At 43.9% G+C, this 21559-nt stretch overlaps 1 protein-coding gene across 4 annotated transcripts in view; it reads left to right on the forward strand.

Moving 5' to 3' along the window:
• Positions 1-21559, forward strand: part of ETV6 (ets variant 6) — a 137522-nt gene that overhangs the window by 93266 nt on the left and 22697 nt on the right. For all 4 annotated transcript variants that reach the window (XM_010575295.1, XM_010575297.1, XM_010575298.1 and 1 more), the window contains 3 exons: positions 11135-11299; positions 15089-15223; positions 20015-20557. In XM_010575295.1, coding sequence (XP_010573597.1) covers positions 11135-11299; positions 15089-15223; positions 20015-20557 — 843 coding nt within the window. The remainder of the gene's footprint in view (positions 1-11134; positions 11300-15088; positions 15224-20014; positions 20558-21559) is intronic.

Consider the following 21559-nt stretch of genomic DNA (forward strand, 5'->3'; position numbering starts at 1 on the left):
TATCTGCACTGCAGTGAGAGGTGAGTTGGTGTAACAGCTGCCGAAGCATTTGCTGAAGCCATAGTACTCGCAGACCTCAGCATGAACTAGCTACTGTGGTGTCAGGCAGGCTGTGCTGAACAGGCAGCGTACGCTCAAGCCCTTGTTGTGGTTGGCACCTCAGGGAGCTAGTTCAGAGGGCACCCCAGGGATCACTGCAAGTGCTGCAGCCGTGCCTCTGACTGCAGGATGCACATGTCTTTGAGCGACACAGCACAGCATCCTAGCTCCAGTCTGACAAGCTCCCAGACAGGATCTTGCCTGCTGTCCCAATTAATAAAGTTGATTTCTGATTCCTTGGGCAATATTTTCAAGTGGCCCCAAATAGAAGTAATGCCTCAACTTTGTGAGACTCACACAGAAATAGTAAGTGGAAGTTGGTTTTTGGGGGGCCTAATATGAGAAGTTAGTGGGTATGCTGACTAGCTTCAGAGTAAGCAGGAGTTAAATCCTGGAGAGGAAGCAGTTCTCAAGCTGCAGCAAAGATAATCATGATAATTTATCATCTGATAATCAAAGAGCACACACTTAATTTGTTCTCATTATCAATGTATTTCAAGCACAAGTACCTTAGTACAAGAAGCCTTTCTCTGCACAAGTTGCACTGGAATTGTAGAGATAAAGGGCCCCATGCAAATGCAATGCAGTTACTTCTTCTGTATGGGTGATGTGTTGTAGTGCAGTTTGGAGTCCATTGCTGAGGCCTCCTTGTGCCCCTGGATGTGGAAAAGGACCCCCGGCATCTAGACCTGTTGTTTTAAGCACTTGACCTTTCTCTAGGACAGCAGTGTCTTCTTGGAGAAATGACTGACAGTTTGTAAGACCTGCAGGGATTTGGTTCATTAAGGAACCATCAAGAAATGAAGCTTAATCTGGAGTTCTTAGCCATGTCAGAACTCTGGTTTGCGGCATCTTGGAAGCGGGAAATGTCTGCAGCATGCTAAGAGCGGGCTTTTACCTCCAAAGCCCAAGATGTGGTTCAGAACTGACTATAGCGTGCAGTCTCCAGAGCTGTAATTTGCACCATTTCCCCCAGTTATTTAATATTTAATGTCACCTCAAGGCAGGTCTTTGCATAAAGCACAGAACTCATATACTAGTGGATTGAAGCAGGCTTTTATAGCCCTCCTGGATTAGGAATCTGAAGGAGAATGACTGCATAAGCAAGAGACAGAGGTCCAAAAGTGAAATCAGTTACAGTAGAAGTATGACATGCTTTTACCACATGCTGGTGGTAAAATTTTCTCTACATTGATTTGCTTAATGGTTACAGGCAAAGTAAGCCATGGTTCTGGCTGTGCTGCCAAAATCTTTTACAGTAGCAGCACAAGTGCAGCTGCAGCTCGCAAGGCTTCGAGCCCCAGTGCTGAGGAAGCCAACAGATGACATCTTGCTGTCACAGCGTAGACTGTTCTGTAGTGGAGCTGGCCTCGCGTTCCCTGGAAACAGCTTGGAAAACATGCTCTTTGTGTACACGCTCCCCCCTCCCCAGCTCTCACAATCACAGTTGAGTTAGGAAATAAAGTCCCAGCCAAAATTCCTCAGGGGAAAGGGACCCGACTTCTTCAGGATGTGAGCCTCTGAGAACAAAATCTCCTTGTGAGAAGAAAGCAGTTTCTTAATACAGGAGGATTACAATGTCTTGCTATGTTGTTGGTGGTGTTTTGTTGGCATGTGAAACTGAAATTTCAAAACTTTCCACTTTATTCAGCTGTACAAAAAAGGCTTCCTGACCTCTCTCTCCCAAAACAGTAGCATCACCTCTAAGTTTGCAGCCACTGGAAGATTGAGGTGACCTAGCGGATGATAGGTTAAAGTGATAAATTGCTGAAAGGAACCATCTTAATTTTAGCAGCTGTATTCGTTGCAGCTAGCAACTATTTCTTCAGTTTTTCACATCTCAGTGGAAGATCAGGTACCTAAAACCAGAGCTTTCAGTTCCATCACCAGCATTACTGCCATATACTGTAAGCATGGTAATAATGTCAGCACCCCTCTCCGCTGTACAGCAATTAGGCAGCAGGCAAAAGACTTAAGTAAAACTAATGTAGGTCAAGACTACCAAGATCAATTTAATTCTAATTACTTACAAATCTTCAACACCCCAGTCAGGGATCAAGGCCATATTGTGTTAAAAGAAAGAAACAACGCGTATTGACAGTTCATTCTAATATGTTACCTTAAAATTACTGTTGCCAGGATGCACCATATAAGTGACAGAAGTGGGAAGGAAGAGTCAGTGTTAAGGACGTAAAGATGCTCTGCATTTGTCCAGTTGTAAAGAGGAGCAGAATACAGTTCCTGGATTTGATCCCTCCTATCACAGATTTGGTCTATGGGCAGGTGTCCAATGACTGTGCCTCACATCTGTAAAACAGATATAACAATCTAATCTGTCTGCAGTTGAAAGGCACTGCATAGTGTAAATGTGCTTGTATTACTGATGGTAGTATCAGCAGTGGCTGTATCCAGTGCAGGAGAACTGTAAAGAATGTTTGTTAGACCTGAATTTTGACCTGGATTAAGATAAATTAGTTTGAAACAATAAAGAGTTGCTGAGAAGAAGATTAAAGTTTTTATAATCTCCTTGACTTCTACTTGCAAACCTGCTTGCTTCTGGCAGCATGGTCTTTTGAGTTAGCTAACTCGTGCTATTGTCAGGGCTCAGCTAGTTTTGTTTAGGATATAGTTTTTGCACATACAAGGAAAAAAGCAACAGAAGACATTTCTTTCAGCTCCTTTTGGAAGGGAGCAGTAGGAAAGCAATGTCTGCTCCATGGAAAACGGCCAAAAATTGGTTGAGAAGGAGTCATGAGTGGATTAAGACTATAACTGGGAGCAGATCCAAACCAACATTTCCCCATCCCCCTGCCAGCTGCTTGTGTTGCACAAGCCTCTGTGGTAGGAATCCATTGGTCACCTGCCTTCTCTGCCTATGGGCACAACATGAGCAAAGAGAGGGGTCATCAGGGACCCAAGCAAGTTCTTTCCTGAGTGCAGCAACCGCGGTAGCAGCTGAACGGCTGTAGTCAGCTGAACGGCATTGTGCTGTCCGTGGCTCACTGACTCACTGTTATGCTCTGGCCTTCTCTGAATGTGGTGCCCAGATGCAAAAAAACAGCGTTCACCCTGCCCTGGAAGGAGAGCTCTTGTCAGGCTTCTAGGAAGGTTTTGCAAACAACACGAAAGGAAGCTGGAGCAGTTCTGCGCAGTTCTTGAAAGCTCTTGGACATGGCTCATGGGATGAGTGCCTAGAATACAGGCTGGTCTTTTCATCACCTCTGCGGTTGCTCGCTTCTTTGGCTGGTAGCTTTTCCCTTCAAGAACTTCAGACGCTGGCCACTTCAGCACACATACCAGCACCATTTATCTAGACTGGTTTGCCCCGTCCTGGGTGAATTCTCTTTTCAGGCCACGAACTGCCTGTCACCAGCAGGTAGACTGCTCTGGCATTATAACATTTTCTGTGACTGATCTCAAAATGCGGCAGATCACAGAGGAAAGAGGGCTACATCCTAAGGTCCGCTTTTTCTGCAAGCTGACTCCAGATAATGCAGGTGGAAACAGAAAGGAGAGAGGTGGCTGCTATGGGTCAAATACTGATTTCAGTTACAAGAAATGCAGCACAACTGGCCATGTTAAATGACTGGGGTTGCACTTGAGGCTTTATTCTGACATCAGGTACAACTCTAAGGACTTCAGGAATTGGTCTGCAGTGTTCAGGGACTTTTCTGACTGTTGCTGGGGCAGGGGGTCTTAGACATAGCTGAGTAATTTTGTGTTAGAGAGTTACTTCATTTACTAACCTGTATCTGCAAAGAAAAGGGTTCAGCTATAGCGTGAGAAAGAATATGTTCTTCATGTTGAATTGTGTAGAGTGTGGCCTTTCCTCCCTCCTTTCCCACTTGCACAGACTTCAGATTTTGTGGGGTTTTTGTACTGGTGACTTCATTTGCCATCATTCATCAGTGAGCTGTCTCAGCCCAGCAAGCTAATTTAGAGTCCTGCTTGTGCATCTGATCAGCAAATGCAAACCATGTGTAATGTCAGCAGGTCAGGGGAGGTGATGGAACATGGAATTTTCACCTCAGTTCCAGAAAGGGCCATAGTTGCTTCCAGGAAGCTGAGCTTGGCACTGGGTGTGGGGAATTGAAAAGATTTATTTCCCTGTATGGGAGCTTAGAGCTTGATCATTCTAATCAAGCATTTTCCAATCAATATGTTTCTTATGGGCTTTCCAAAGGCTGCATTAGAAAACCAATTTTATTTATTTTATGACCCTGAAGCCCTAAGGGATTCAGGTGTGTCAACTTCCCAGGGTCTCTGTACAGACAGTGAGAAGGGCTGTGTCGCAGGGCACCACGCTAGCACAGTCAGTGTGGCAGAAATCCGGCCCAGTGCTTCACTGGGTTTGTTTCTATAGATGTCTGCGTGCACAGAGGCCCCAGAGCAGACACGGTGCATGGAGCATTACCCGCACTTGTGCTCTGCCTCTAATACCCTGTTCAACAGGACAGCGGGAGACATGAGCCTGTGCCTTTTATTTCAGATTACTACTGAAAAAGCTGTTTTGCCCTCTGTTCCCAGCAATGTAGGAAGCTTCCCAAAGCCTTGTCATTTTGATTACTGGCAGTTTCAGACCTTTTTAAAGGACACACAAGCCTCACTGGGGTCTCTCTTCCTGCCCATCACATGACTCCTCTGTTCCCTAGCCAATGTTTTTTTTCCTTAACAAGACCTGTAAAGGTCCATTTTCCTCTGCTGCCATCCATTTCTCTTGTACCAGTTTGTACTTACCTCCCAAATAATTGTCTCTGAGGATTAGCCAGGATTAACCTTTTCCTCCTTTTCTACCTTTGCTTATCTCTGGGCCTTGAAACTGCAGAGCCAGCTCTCTACTATAGGATGAGGCAATCCCTGCAGGCCAGCAGCAATGAACAGCCACTGCTTCTCCACTACCTGGCTCACGTGGCACCTGCTGGAAAGAGCAAGTGGTCGTGCACATCACCACACACCAGACCTCTGTCCCCTACTTGTAACAGCAAGTGCACAGACCGCCAGCGATACAGGGTTTATCCTGTGGTAGGGCTGCATCTTCCACACGTGTGCCAACCCAAGAGCAGTCCCAGAAGGCACTTATTTAGGCTGTCCATCTGCATGGGGTTAGCTAAGTACGCCACAGCTCTCTGTCACCCATTCCCCTCCCGATAGAAAGGCTTCCTGAGAAAGCAAGGTCCTTAATCTTCCTGCCTTTACCTTCCGTAGCAGAGGTAGTCGTGAAGAGCTGCTGAGCGCCCTGTGGGTGGGAGCCTGCCAGCGCTGGTAGCTATAGGGAAGGCATTTGTGGCAAGAGATCGGTGTGGCAGCTCCAGCAGAGATAGCATAAAATTTCTGCCTCAGGACCACCTCAGCACCCAGATTGGGCTTTAATTTGAAACCCCTTCAGCATGATTGGCATGCTGCTGTTGAGCTCAGTGCTGCAGCCCTTCTCGGGGAGCAGCATGTCGTGGTTTGTGCTGTCAGGTTCAAGCATGATACCAGAACAGGGCCCCTGGTCTGCAGCAACAATCAATGCCTTTGAACAGGGAACCAGAAAGCAGCAGAGACAGCACCGCGGGAGTATTGAACCATAGTCATTTGAAGCAGCTGTGCAGCATTTTGTACTTTCGAAGCATTTCAGATGTTAACTGGCCAAGCGCCATGACACCTCTTTGCATTTTGGTAGTCTGGATCTCCAAACAAAGAAGTGAGACAGGAGGGGACTTTTAAAAAGTTGCTCTGGCAGAGCCTGGGAGAACGATTTGAATCTAATCCTATGTCTTTCCTCCAGACCGTGTTGCCTTTATACAGAAATGAAGAGAAAAACACAACCTCATGCCCCCCTCCTGCTTGACATACACCATCATATTCAGAACCACACATTATGCTTTATGGGTAACATGGAAGAATTTTGTTAATTAGTAACAAAAAAGGGAGCTTCAGTTCCTAAAGAGCTAGTTGGTAGCAGACACTCCAGTCTTCTGAACTTCTCCAGCATTGTTTTCCCACTAAAGGCTCAAGTACTGTCCTATAGTCAGAGCTGGCCTGCCTGATGCTGCCAGTGATGATGCATCTGTCCCTGGGCGTTTGGAAACTAGCTGCTGATTTGCGTGCGCTGGCCCCTTTGCTGTTTGCCCAACTGCGCTAAGTAGTTTTCAGCGTGGGAGTGAGAACAATTCTGTCTGCCCTGCAGAAAGCAGGCATAAATGAGAGGTCTGTCTTTACCCCCTTCTCGCCTCATCATCCTGACTGCTAGGCAGCCAGGCGTAAGGATGGAGTGCCCGGCCAAAGTGGAACAAAAAGTTAGACGAAACTTACTGTGAATGCTGTTTCCGTCCTGCATGCTGTCGTGTGGCTGCGTCCTCATATCGAAACGAAAACGGAACAGCAGCTCTCGGTGGCACTGTATATCACACTTTGCATTGGATTTGTGTCTTCAGGTTGTTCCAAAATGAGTCAAGGTGAAAACAGCCTATGGTACATTATACTTCACATTTTAGATATATGTTACATACACTGTACATAGCAACTCATACTGTAAAACACATACCCTGTCTTCCAAAGCAAAGAAGGAGATGCTGAATATGAGTGCTTTGCAAGATTCAAGGTTGGATACATCTCTTCAAAAAGCAAAGTTGTAACCCCACCAGAAGTTTGTGGTCAGATGTAAATATTTCTGGTGGTGTAGTTTTATGTGCAGAAGGTTATACTAGGTGAGCAGAGCACTCTGTTTTTCTAACCTCAAAGCATGACCATGCTTAAGTTTCCTGATGGGCTTACTGTCAAAAAGAGTGAACTTTTTAGAGACCATCAGCTTAAACTCCTCTTCAACAGACCAGTACATTCTGCTGCATCTGTGTGTGCGCACATGTGTGTATATGTGTAAGTAAGTGCCTGAACATACATAAACAATTTTACTTGAAGAAGAGATGTAAATTACCCCATCGTCCCCTCTTCATTGTACTTGGTTTTGCTGCACAAGAATAGAAAGGAACAGAGAGTGGATTTCTTCTGCAGTCCAGATGGTTATCAGCATGTGCCCTAGAGCATGAGAACTGAACACTCTCACCATTTATAAGGCAGCTAGTGTAACAGGTGTTAGAAGCAGGACTTCAGGTGAGGAATAAGCAACAGAAGGAGATAATCTATTAAGACACCAGTGCACTAGCCTGTGGCATTAGAAAGGTGAGCACAAATTTTGCTCCCTGTTTAATGCATATGAAGCTGTTGGATTATAAACGTTGGTCTATAAATTATTGTATTTTACTCTGCTGGAGGTGGTGCTTGGAAGCTGACAGAAGGCAGACTAGAGAATACGCTGGATCTCGCAGAGCCAGACTCTGGTGGTTTACATGGCTTTGTCTTTGCTTTCAGCTATTGAGTTCAAGAAGTTTTTGTTGTTGTTTATCTTTACACTACGCAGATAGGGAGACCAAAGTTGGGAATGCTTGCCAGATTTCAGCCAGCAGAGCAATGGCAGAGATGAGAGCAGAGCCAAGTCCAACTCCTGGGTCAAAATTCACCCTCTGAAGTCTGTGGCCGCTCTGGCCACTGAGAGAGCAGACTGGGAGAAAGGCAGCATCCCCTGTGTTTGATCCACACCTACTGAAAGCAGCAAAGCCTTCCCACTGATTTCAACAGTCAGTTCAGCAGGCAAAACTTTGTCCTCATTTTGTAACACAGCACTCATTTTCCTCACTTTATTCTGCTTGGTAAATATCTTTGTTAGTTGAAGACAACGCTGTTAGCTTTCACAGAGAATAAAACTGGAGAGATAAAAAGAGCCCATTTTCCTCCACCGTGGGCATGACAATAAAAGAGAAGATGGAGAGGGGAAAAAAAGAAACAGCATCCAAAAAAAGAAAAATTGTATAAGCAGGATTAGTTTTTCTTTCATGGAGAGTATAGGAAAGCATTTTCAGGACCTACTGATAGCTATGTATGCTGTGCTGTAAAATCCCTTCAGCTGCAAAGCCAACCCTCTCATGCCCTTGTTTTCACAAAACCAACTGCTTCTTTTTAAGAAAGGGCAAAGAAGGTGGGATACAAGTTTAGTAAATGCTGTACTGCACATGAAAGAATTATTTTTTGAACGACTGCTTCTGAACCACTTTCAGAAACACTGGTCTGCACCCTCAGAAAAGCCTCCTGTGACTGAACTGGTTCAGCCTCACAAAGCAAATGGGCATGCAGTGGAGGCAGGCAACTAAAGAGGGGTTTTTTGGAGAAGCTAACTTCCCAGGAAAGTGGCAGGACAGGAAGGGAAGGAAATGAGAGAAGAGGCAATCCATCTACGGAAAAGCAGTTAACTTATTTTATGGCACTTTATATCTTCCAAACACAATGTGAGTATTTAATTATGGTATCACCCCATGGGTGGAGAGAAGTGGCATGTCCACCTGCTTACTTTAGCAATAGCCAAACTGAATTAGAAAGGCTGTTTGCTGATTCTCAGTAACTAGAAGCCAAGTGGTCCTAGGTCATACTACTTTGGGGCTTTTCTCACAAGCTTCGGAGATGCTGCTGAAACCCAGCAGAGAACTGATTTGCAGTGTGAAGCGTTGGGCCCATTTCAGAGTTGCCAGCACAGCACATGTGGCTTGTCCCAGTCTGTGCAGCTTATTTGGCTGTTCTGGGTCTAGCGTGGATCAATCTAAACCTCTCTTTAGATATGGTACTTTTGTATTAGTTGAATGGAAGGCAAAAATACACTGCCACCAGCACATGGGAAACATTGATCTATGTTTGTACAGGGAGTGATTTATTTATTACACGGTTATCTATAAGGGAGCGTGCCCCTCATGTGAAGTTATCATATAGCTCTGTCCATGTCGGTCTGATTTTCCCAGTGATGTTTTGTTTTGTTTCATGCCTCATCTTGTGAAGTGCATATCAGGAGTCCAGTTAGCTTTCCACATGACAGTGCTCCTTTGGGCAATTTATTACTTGTATGGCATGGCAAAAGGGGAGGCAAAAGAAACCACACATGAGCATTTCAAGCACTCCTCAGATGGTCTTTTAAACACTTTCATATGTTGTGGTCTGGCTGCATCACATCTGACTTCTTTCTCTTTTAGCTGCAGTCAATGTGCATGCTGCCCAGAAGCAGCCTGGGGTCTGGAGTGTTTTCTGCAGGAATAGCCCCGTATTCAGCAAAATATGAACCTCACTCTGGCATCTTAGATGGCAGTCACCATGTCTCTGAGCAGATCTACACCTCACCCCAGTCCCTTCAAAAAGAAAGGTCCTACAGAAAACTCTGACCCCAGTAATCAGACCCTAATTCAATATGGGAAAGAGAATTTAAGTCCTTCATAAATAAATAAATGTTACTTCTTGTTTCTGTGTGGCACATAATACTGTGCTACAGGGGCAGTTGAAAGCCAATGGAAATTCTTGCTGCTGTCACGCAGACATCCCTTCCTTAGGTCAGCTCTGACCCATTCTCAGGCTCGATCTCAATTCCTTTTCCGACTGAGATTCAGTTCTGTATGCAGCTGTGGCTCTGGGACTTTCCAAAGCTGCTGTCTGGGAATCTGGCATAGCAGCAGAATGCAGTTCACTGCACGTGACCTCTTGCTAAAACAGAAAAAAGGGTTGCCTATCTGTTAAAGAAGTAAAAACCAAAAAAAACCAGAGTGGTACAACTCTCCCAGGTTTCTTTTAGTGCTTGGTAGAAGGAGGGTAATCAGATCTCGGAGAATGGTGTGCCAGGAAGGAAATTTCTTCCCATGCGTAGCATACAATCAGCCAGGTGCAATATGAGGAAGGGAGGTTCGTCTTCCTCTGAAGCATAAGGTATTAGCCCCTGCCAGAGGCTGTGTACCAGAGATCTGATCAGATACAGCAAATTTTATGTTCCTATGCACAGTGTGAAGCTTTCATTTCTACGCAACACATTGTAGCAAGTCAAAGAATGAGTCACCTCGCAAGGGGGAAAAGGAAAGAAAGCTTTTATCTCCCAGTGGATTGGAGATAATCTCTCTACCTGTGTATAAACAGCTCTTCACCATGCTGCCTTTTCGCCAGGGGAAGGAAGCTGTTTTAAATTTGTCTGTAAAACAGATACTGAATTGTCACACCTCCCAAGCCTCTCTGCCTGGGCCCAATAAAGGTAGCAGGCAAAAGGTCTTTGACTTTCATGGTAACTTGATTGGGCCCCTGTGAGTAAACACAGTAGTCTAGGCTGTATATGCTGTATGAGCTGGCTGGGAGAAAGGGATTGCCAGATTCTCCTTGGAGGCCTGGAAAATCTGTGCCCAAACCGAACATATCTGCTATTGTACTATAAAATGGCATACCACTCTTATGTGGACAGAGTTACATTGGTAATGTTTTATCGCTATACAGGAAACACAAGCTAAAGCAGTGCTAAAGGTGCCACAGCCTCAGTGCTTATTTTCCTCTCCAGTGTGGGAATGGCATCTGCTAGTGTAACGGCATCTGCAGGAGTGGTGGGCCAGTCTGAATACACCTTTCTCAACCATACCCACACTGATAACCACTTACAGACACACTGCTGTGGAGGCTGTATTAAGCAGCCCCTCTTTACAGACCCCAGCCACCTAGAGGGAAGTATAGCCATAGCCCTCCTGCATCTGACTACTTTTCATTATTCTTGATCGGTGATCACTTTACAAGGGGCATGAAGAGAGACCACGCCTCTCTTCTATGAAAGGATATGCACCGAAGATGGATGGGGCCAAGGACTTTGCCTCATGCCTACTCTGCACCTCAGAAGGAGCAGCTGGAGGAAAATCCCATTTCCCAGTGGAAACCTGGAATGAAATAATGGCCTAGAAGCTTTTTTCAGTATGCTGAGGCAGTTCTTGTTTCTCAACATGTCACAGATAAACCAAGGTGCCTAAACTAATGAAGTATTTCACAGTCCAGTGCTTAGAGTAATTCTGCGTCAACGTGACATTCCTCTACTACACCTTCCCCTGAGACTTTGCACATGATGGTTTGGGGAGAAAGGGGGATTCACTGATGTTTGCCTATATTCTCATGCCTTGTCTCAATTTGGTAACACAGTCGTGGTCTCTTCCTGCCACAGGTTTGCAGCCAGTTTACTGGAGCAGGGATGATGTGGCACAGTGGCTCAAGTGGGCGGAGAAGGAGTTTTCCTTGAGGCCGATTGAGAGCAACACTTTTGAGATGAACGGCAAGGCTCTGCTGCTCCTGACCAAAGAGGACTTTCGATACAGGTCTCCTCATTCAGGTGAGGATTATTGAAAAGAGAGAGGAAGCTGCAATGAAATCTGGAGAGGGTCAGAGGAGGAAACGGTCACATTTGTTGGGGTGGAGTGGACAAAGGGAGGAGAGGGAGGACAGAGGCATTTGTATGAGACAAGGACAAAAAGGACAAGGGGGGAATGAAATCCTGATGCACCTGAGTTGTGGGAAGATTTGAATGCGAATCCAAACCCAAACATCCAACCTGTTTCTAGTTAAAACTCCCTGCAGGACTCCCAGAAAGCAAGCTTCTCTGGCAGCACTTTGTGACTTCCAGCTCTTCCCTGTAAAGGCTTATCTTTTCAGAGACCCAACTACAGCAGCAAGTTAATCAAGTGCTCCAGCCTCTTAAAGAAGCCCATATTAGCATTTTGCCTCACAGTGGGCTTGGCTGATGTGCGGCTAAAAGTGACTGCAAAACTCCTCCCTAGGGGGACCTTTCCTCTATTTAACAGCCCCTGTGGGCTTTGCTTTACTTTACCATACTCTCTCACGTGCTGGAGTCCAGCCCAAGGCACAGCACAGACAGGTGTGTGAATCAGTCTGCCTATTGCTCAAATTATGTCTTCATTTATTCACAAAGAAGATTTAGAAATGTGTATGTTGCCTGCCTGTATTTATATCCCCTGCGGTCTGTGCTCCAGTTTTACAGTCAGAGCAAGCCTCTGCCCTCCTTTGTCAGGGATGTTTAACTAAATATGAGTTGTGAGCTTTTCTTTTGTGACCATACAAGGTACTCCTGTTAAATAGAAAGGCTCGTAATTCAGTCACCATAGGCGATCAAAGAGTTTGGACCAAGCGGTGACAGAATTGCTGTGAGGAGGCTTCCAGTGCAAGGCTCACTAGGTGCAGAAGTACAGCTAGTGCTGCTTGGATCCAGCAGATAAGCAAGCCATGGCACTAATTCTGCATCAAACTGCTTGGCAACTCCCTTGAATGCACCCCCAACAACCATCCTCCTGCAGAATCTGCCTCACAAACTGTGGCTTATGTTTAGTGTATAGGAAGTTTTTTAAGCATGTGCTTCAAATCCAGAACTAATTTTGTATGGAAGGAGATGCCAAACATCAATGTCTATTGCCAGTGTAATACAGTAGTGAAAACTGATGCCTAGAAATGTCTTTTTTAAAATTCTGGTACACCACTTTGAATAATTTCATTAAAAAATTATCCCTGCATAAGGCAAAAGGAGTATTGAAAGTGGGGATGTGGGCAAGGACTGTAAGGGACACCTTTATGTATCTTGTCTGCAACTCCCCTTATCATCCCAATGCCTTGCTGTCTACAGGTTATGCCCCTGCTCTTCCCCTTGTGTGGGCACTTGAAATGAGTAGGATTTAAATGTTTGTAGGCTGGAAATAGAGCATTCCCAGAGAAGAGCCTCTGGCTTGCAAATCCTCACTCTGTGCAGAAGGTTAAGCTCTTATTTGCCTAAATTTGGAATGCAATAACCAAACTAAAGGCCTCCTCCCTCGCTTTTTCTCTCCTCCTTCTCTCCAGGTATTCCCCACTGATAATAAAACTTTTAGAGGATATCTGAGTCAGTCCCTAAAAATTTAGATGACTGTAGGTAGAGGGACATTACCTCAACATTTCCAAGAAATTAACTATACGTGAAATTTAAGAACTATGAAATAATGTTTGCCATGGAGGCATTAAGTTTTTCAAGAGTGTAGCTACATAAAAGCTGTATCCTTTCCCCTCATGGTTAAAGAGAAGAACCGCATCCACTCCCCCCAGTGGTCCTAGCAATAAAGTGGGCTCACAGCCCCACAGCTATTCTCCTGTTTAGAGCTGGACAGGGAAGGGAGGCAGTGGAGGATGGAGAGAGTGAAAAATGCTTTTCATCTTAGTAGCATTACTGCATCTGGGTGGTGCAGAAGTGTAACTGTTTTGTTAGGTGAAAAAAAGACAGCCAGCTTTATGGACATGTTCACTAGTCTGTCAGGCCAAGTCAAAAGAGGTACAAATTTGCTACCTTATGCTTGGAGTGTTACAGCACTAGTTATGATTATGCCACTATTGCATTCAAAGATGCAAATTATGTGGTAAAATCACTTTTTAGCCTTTCATGTACTAAACATGGAAAAGGTAACTGGATTCTCAAAGCTTTGTTTTTAATTAGATTTTCAGGTATTCCAATCACCTTTTAAAAATGCCCTAAAGTCACTGCTGAGACAGTAAAAACAGCCCAGATGCTAAAAATAAAGGAAGCTGAACTATGGAAAGCAGGATGGCTTTAACTGTTTTATGCTAAGACACTAAACTTGCCCACTAATAGAGCATTGGCAGCTTATAGAGACAAGGGACAAATGGTGCACAGTTTACAATCTCATAGAAACAACTACTAAAAAAACCCCACACACCTGAGAAAGCTCTCCCAGAAAACCCAAGGTGTCCTAAGTGAAACTTTACTAAGTTCCTTTTCAGATAATATGTTATTGCTGCAACCTGTTCCTCTGTAATATGAGCAGTGACAAACAGAAGAGAGCAAGCAGAATTAAAAGTCCAGAGACTTCCTACCCTGTGTTGTACATTTTCACTTTGAAATGTGCAACATTATATCAGATAAAATGCAAGTACCTAAGTGTTTCATGTAGGTGTTGTTGGAGGAAGGGCATCAGTACAAGATGTAATACGTAAAAAGACACAAAATAAGCAGTTAGTCCATTGGTCTCCTAGATATTGTGGTGATAAGTTCCACTGAGGGAATGGTGGGGGGAGTGAGGAACAGCCTGCCTGCACCCCAAAAAGAAACAAGCATCTGGATCAATTCACAGAAGAACACGTCAGCTTGGTGCAGTGCAATTCGCTGCAGACGTTTCTGTGGAAGAGTGATACAATAGTAACTAACAGACTGTATTCACCCATACAGAGCACCCAAGTCCGCTGCATTTTGTTCCTTAGTCTGCATCATATCTGTGGTCTAATATTCCCTGTTGCAGTGAGCTCCATACAGATTCTAGTAGCTAGAAAAAACTAGCTTTGTGATCCCATTTGGGCTTTTCAGGAGTCCAACCTATGACACCAAGAGTGACATACGGAAGCTCCTAAGGTACCTATAGCACTCGAGTGTCTCCAGGAGTTGTCACCACAGCAAGGGTGTTCAGGGTAGTTAAATCTCTCAATTATTTTTAAGTCTTTGAGTCTCTCCCAAAGTAACTTCTCAAAGTGAGAGTTCTTTCTCCTGTGGATTTCGTAGAATGGAATGTCTTAGTAGCACGCTGCCTCTGGCCTTGAGACACCAGTGTTGCATGCAGAGGCTTTACAGCATCGTCTGTCTCCTCCCCCCATAAAGCCTAAGTTGTTCAGTAATTAAAGAAGAGCACCATCTTTGCTGCCAGCAACTCACTGCAGAAATCATAGGCTCTACATTTAAAAATTCTGCGTCCTAAGTTGTCTATCTAAAACACTGAGACTGTGATGAGAGAAGGTGGGACACTGAACTAACTACTGCTTGTAAAGGTTTGGAGCTCTTGGATGGGCAGTCATGTAGCCTGAAAAAAATTCTGTATTGGGGTAATAAAAGCCACATCTTGTCATTCTCCCATATTTCCACAGTCATACACAGAGGCGTGATATGCAGCTTTTCTTTTTCTTTTTTTCCGTTCAGGGAAGAACCTTGGAAAACAGTGAAATGTAGGATTTCACTGCAGGCATTTTTGGGTCGGAAAATAGCACCCAGGAGCCATGAGTTCATGCATCAGATGGCTAAATGTGTCTTCTAAGCAGTATGTAGGTTTTCATTTCCTTTTTCCTGCTGTTTGTCTTTTAGGTGATGTTTTGTATGAACTCCTTCAGCATATCCTGAAGCAAAGGAAAGCTCGTATGCTCTTCACACCTTTCTTCCACCCTGGGAACTCTATCCATGCTCAGCCAGAGGTCATATTGCACCAGAATCATGATGAAGGTAACTCTGTCTCATTCTTATGAGAGCTGCCATTATAGAGGCAAGTAGGGTAAGGCTGTAAGGAATTATGTCATTTTCTTGCTCCAAAGTTACTTAAATAAAGCTACTCTCCTCCCTTTGTCTCCACAGCTTTAGAACAATCAACTGGTCTAGGGAGTCAACTGTCCATTCTCCATTTATCTTCTATTATTTTGTCCTGTTTCCAAAGCCTGCTTAAAAGCTATGCCAGTTGCAGATTAAAAAAATACCAGAAAGCTTTATTGACCCCATTGATGCATTTTTCCTCACTCCCAATTAGGTAGACAAAGATGATTCGTGGACTTCTAGTATCCTGGTGATGCAACTAGATGCAATTGTTTGCAGAGCAAGGGAGAAGGCAGCCTCAGAGAGGAACATCTTAACTCAAAGTCACTTCAACTGACAATCTGTCATCGCATCATGCCAGAGTTCCTAGCACTAAGCCCATCTTGTTGCTCAGCTTTTGAGCTGATTGAGCAATTCATGTTGAAAGAAGTTTTTTTCTGCAGGTTTTCTCTCATTTTTACTTTCAGAATTACTTGCTTAGGTTATTAGTTAGCCTTCTAGTAGCGTCCACATATACCATGCCTGTCAGAGGTGGTAAAGAAAGAATATATATGTTTGTGGAATTGCAGATTTGGGCTTCTTCTTCTCATTATTAGTACAGATCAAAATGTAAGTGTGCTTCCTTCAATGGAAGATTGAGGATTTATTTTCTTTAAAAATATACACACTGAAGTACTTATTGGTTTTCTCCAATAACAGAAAAATATAAAGCCTAAGCCTTTTAAAAGGTCCTTGCCATGAAAGCATCAGGCAGAATTCACTTTTTCATTAAAAAAAAAAAAAATCTAGGAAAAAGTAGTGTTACTCCTTTTTAAAGTAAACAGGAGAAGAGAACAGAAGTGAGTTAGGATATTGCCCTAGTCTCTGCTAACTGGAGAAGAGATGCACGAATTATTTCAAGATTCAATGTGGGATTGCAAGAGAAGATTCAGGTGTACTGTCAGACCTGTACAAGTTGCCCATGGTCAGCCTGAGCAAGCCAGAATCAAATGACACCAGCAAAACTCTTAAGACTAAGCCAAGAGCAGGACAGCAGCAGATGGGATAAGGATGCTCCAAAGTGTTTCCACACAGTTACGTAAATATTTTAGATTAGAAGAGGGTGCTGCAGGTCAGGCTGAGGTGGAATTGACAGAGTTGTGCTAGACACAGTTACCTAGTGTATTGATAGGCACTTTGAAGAGACCATTATAAAAATCTCAGTTTTTTCCTGAAGCTTGGCATTCACCCACAAGTGTTCCCTTTCTAAATTTCAAAGAGAAATACTAGGTGCCCTCTTAGACACCCCCTACATTAAAGATATGGAGCAACTTTCACTCTAGAGAGAATTTCACAGGGATGTTGAGTTGGCCTTTCATGTGTGTCACTTAAAACGTAAGTCCTTTGCAATCTAGTCCAACTTCTGTCAGAGCACAGGATGATTAAGAAACAACTCTTGATTTCTTCCTCACAATACTCTGGCTGCTGATAGTATCACTGTATTTGCTTAGAGAACTCTCTGCTATTACTTAAAACTTTTCTTTATAATGACAAAAATTAGTTCTTGTTTTGCTGTGAGAGGGACTTCAAAACAAGTAAAAGAAACTACAGCTTGCCTGCCACGAGTGAGCAATCAGAAAATCTTTATGCCAAGAATTTATAGGCAGGTGAATTTATTTATTTATGTATTTTGACATTCCTTCTTTCTTCTTCCTGTCACTTGGGAGAAACTAGCACAATTAAGTTTACCATTTTCCCTGAGCAGAATGCACCTTAGTAAAAAAAGGAGAAGGAAAGTGAGAAGTAGAACTTAACCCTGCCTAACTCACAAGCTGTAACAAAGGGGTCAAGTGTTACTTTGGCACAATTTTGAGTGGTTAAACTTCATAGGTGATGGATCTTTTTTAGAATCCCTTCTTACTCCAGTGATCTTTTTCCATTTTCTTCTACTGACTCTTTTGCCCATTTCCTAATAGGTTATATACTTATGATCCTGTTTCTAAGTGCTTTCATTTTAAGTTCGTTAATCCAGAATCAGATGAGACCAACATTTACATCCGGTGGCTTTTTACTAGCTTAAGTGAAGTGGGTTTGACTGTTCAAAATCAGTTGACAGTGGTTCAGGATATCTCCAAGATGCATTGACATTGGCTTGGAATCTGCCCTGTGGCCATCAGTCTCGGTCCCTCTAGAGGGATGAGCAAGGGAGAGTGAATTACCTACGTCTCCGGTGGTCCTTCTGACTCAGCACCGAGTCATTTGATGGGATGCCATACAGGAAGCTTACACTGTCATTCCCTGCACTTCTTTTATGGGTAAGCAAGGAGTGCCAATCTTTGGGGTTGTCACACCAGCAATTGCTCACTCCCAGAGTGAGTGCAGCCCCACCCATCCCTAAATGGATCACATAGGTCAGCAGTTTTCCTGGGAGCTGAATTCCCTTTCAAAGCTTTCCCTTCAAGAAAAGGGTGTTGGTCACTCAGAATGAAGAGCCAGGCTGATGAGTGAATCTGTATGTTCCTGCAGGAAACAGTACACCATATGTGCTCAACTTACAGTCATCAGATGTGCCAAGGAATGAATGTGATGAGAACTTTATTCTGTTCAGGGTCATTCGTGGCGGTGGAACTGCCTGGAGCTGAGTTTGAATTGGTTTATGGTAAACAGCAACTTCGGCCATGAGGGGATTCTTAAGTATTGAAAGAGAAAGATCTTGCAAGAAAGTGAACACTACCGTGTATCCATATGCGTTTTTTCCTCTTGCTGCTTTTTAAAGAGTTCCTTGGTCCCTACCTTCTCTTCACCCCGTCCTGGTTCAGGATCACCATGGTTTGGGAGCAGACAGATAGGTCTGCTTCTGTTTGGAGCTTGTCAGAGCCAAATAATATTCGCAGAGAGCTTGGTGGAAAGCACAGCAAGGCATTCCTTTCTGCTTTCAAGATAGCTGCTCCCCTCAGCCAAGGCACTTTAAATAAGTAGGACAAACAATACAATATTCTGGTCTGTATTTACAGGCCAAGAATGAGCACAGTGCATTTGAATGTACACTGATGGGGGTGGATAGTCTGTAGAAGATAGGATGCTGAGTAAAATTGGGGGATTGGTTTTCTTTCTATTGTGGCAAAGAAAAGAGACTTTAAGAAAAGACAGCCACAGAGGTAGGTACAGTTGTAAATTAATTCTTCTTTGATCTTCACATCATTTGGGCCATCCCATATTAGCTGGCCACATTGTATTTAAAGCTGTTTGGATTTAAACAAGAACAATATATAGTTCTGGAGTTTCATGTCCTCCAGGTGTTTCATTGTGAGTACCTTAAATAGCTCTACGAATGCATTTTTCTTGTCTGGGACCACAAGTGTGTGAAATAAGTGTTGTGGAGCCATGTAGTTTCTGCCTAAAATTTCAGGTTTTCCTGTAGACTTTAGCCCATTGAGTAGGCAAAAGGGTTGGTGCTATGTCACTGCCTGGCACTACATTTTCTCAGGACTAGAGTTTTCCTGTTCAGGCCTTTTCCCTGGGTAAGTGCTGATCCTTTTCCTGATGCCTGCCTGGGTTCCAGGGTAGTGGGAGCCCCTGGGTCTTCACCTCAGCAGGGTCTTCAGCAAGTATCACTGCCTTGACAAGAGAGCAAGAGAATCATTAAAAAGGATCAGAGCAAATGGAGTGAACAAACAGGCAGCCACAAATAGGCAGCTACTTGTTTCAGTTGTTGACGTGTACCCAGCAGTTTCCTTCTCTTATCATCCAAGGCTTTCAACAAACGGCACTGAAATTTGATCTTTGTTTTTCAGATAAAAACCTGTTAGTCCCTGTGCTCTGGTGGTATTTTCCTCTTTGTCAGTAATTTCCCAAGTCAAAATTCATGGCCTTAGCTAAGCTGAAAGTTTGCACTGGTTATGTCAAGCATTTCATTTTGTGAGAGGATTGTTAGTACGTAAAGACACTGACCTAGAGTGGTGATTTATCTCCCCCCTACTGTTAAGGATCGCAGCTGGGGAAGTATGCTCATCCAAAAATGATGCTAGAAGTCCTTCTGCTGAAGAAATATAAGTGCTTATATGGGACAACCCATCAGTAGACAACACAGACTAAACAAAACAAGGTGAAAATATCCTTATGAAGATGTTACATGCTCTTAAAATCAAGGCAGGGATAAAATTTAGCTAGTGTTTCACAAAGAGCTTCCTACCAATGAGTTTTTTTAGATAACCCAGTCCATATTTCAGACTAAGATATTCTCTACCTTGACCCAAGCCTCTACCATCTAAAACTTACTACCCAATATTTTCCCTTTTTATCTCTGCCCTCTACCTTACAGTGCTCATCATGGTACAATAACAGGAACCACATGTAGAGACATGAACGGCAGGAGATAAGTTTCAAAGCATTTGCACAGAAACACATTTAGTACAGCTGAATCAGATCTTACTTTCTTCATGTGTGTTCCAGTCAGCTTCTCAAAATGGGATTTCTCTTAACATGTTTCCCCAGGAACTACCATTACATGGTGGTGGAGGGAGATTGTTTTCATGGTACTGATTTCATTCTGCGTGGTGATAACTACCTGCATTTGTGAGGTGTTTTTCTGGGCATCTGTAGGTCACGCAAATAAAATATTTCCAAACTGACAGCAGTACCCAGTAAGCCCAGCTAGCAGTTTGACAGTGAGATCCTACACCTTGATCACAATATAGACAATCTGTATTTATTTTTTTTTCTCCACAGATAGTTTTGTCCAGAGACCTTCAAGACCATCGACAGAAACAGTCCACCACAACCCCCCAACCATTGAACTGTTGCATCGTTCTAGATCACCCATCACCAACAACCACCGTCCATCACCAGATCCTGATCAGCGGCCACTGAAGTCCCCTATGGACAACACTATCCGTCGCCTCTCCCCAGCTGACAGGGTGCCAGGGACAAGGCATCAGCAAGAGAACAACCACCAAGAGCCCTATCCTCTCTCAGTGTCCCCGATAGAAAACAACCACTGCCCTCCTCCTTCTGAGGTGCTCCAGAAGCCCTCCAGCCCTCGCCAGGAGAACACCAGGGTCATCCAGCTGATGCCCAGCCCTATCATGCATCCTTTGATACTGAACCCCAGGCACTCCGATTTCAAACCACCAAGGTTGTCTGAGGATGGGCTGCACAGGGAGGTAAAGCCAATCAACCTGTCCCACCGAGAAGAGTTAGCTTATATGAACCACATCATGGTGTCTGTATCCCCTCCTGAGGACCATGCAATGCCAATTGGAAGAATAGCTGGTGAGTGACATTCTCTAGGGTACGCCAAAGTTGACACTTCATTCATAACTAACCATGCTGTGTATTAATAGCTTCACATTTCCTTTTGCTACTCTGTGACCTCAAGACTTTACTGGCATTCTGCAGGTTTCACCACATCTGTGGCTCAGACAGTTAAATATGATTAAACCAGTTTCATGGCAGGTAAGCAAAGGTACAGAGTGACTGGCTTGTGACCACAGAATGCGTAATTGGTATTGAAACATCTGTGACCTGACACTTACTGCCTCTCTACCCACTAGCAATCCATTTGTTTCCCAAGATACCTATCTCCAAAGCCTTGTCCTGCAAAGAGGTAATTTTCCAAGAGTTGCATTCACATTAGTGTCCAGTCCTATGGAAAGGAAAAAACCCTCTGTCAGTGGCCTTTGAGATAATGCAGTGTCAAGCCTGCTATTATGGCGATGATGGGACTAATGAAATACCACCTCAGAGCACTGCTTCATAGGCTTTCCTGTGCTTTTTACACTAGGATTGTCCCTTTTTACCGAAACAAGGTTGCCTTTGTCCCACGCAAACCACAGGCATTGTCTCACTTTTGTTATCGTAAATAACTGACATCACAACAGCTGAATCAGGAAGTTGAGGTTACAGAAGATGTTTTTTGTACTTGAAAGGGAACTGTAAATAGATAGGGAGAGGGAGAAGGGGAATCCAACCACTTCAGTAATATGCTGAATGCCCCAGTAACCAATTTCTTTTGAGAGATGTAAATAAGCACCACACCCAAAAACATTCCATGCATTTATGTCAGCAGCAAGCTAACGTGATACCCAGCTCCTGTGGCATATTGGTACATTGTAAAACACCTTGTTCTTTTTTGTCCTTACATGCCTTAAATTTGTTACAGATGTGGTGCTGCCTCAGAATTAATGAGGAAGTTTTTCTATTTTCTTAAGATTTACCACTTTAAATTCAAAAGGTACATGTCTCACCATCTAGTCAAACATCAAGCACAACAAG

The sequence above is a fragment of the Haliaeetus leucocephalus genome, unplaced genomic scaffold (assembly GCF_000737465.1).
Source record: "Haliaeetus leucocephalus isolate CR32 unplaced genomic scaffold, Haliaeetus_leucocephalus-4.0 Scaffold473, whole genome shotgun sequence".
Taxonomy (NCBI): Eukaryota; Metazoa; Chordata; class Aves; order Accipitriformes; family Accipitridae; genus Haliaeetus; species Haliaeetus leucocephalus.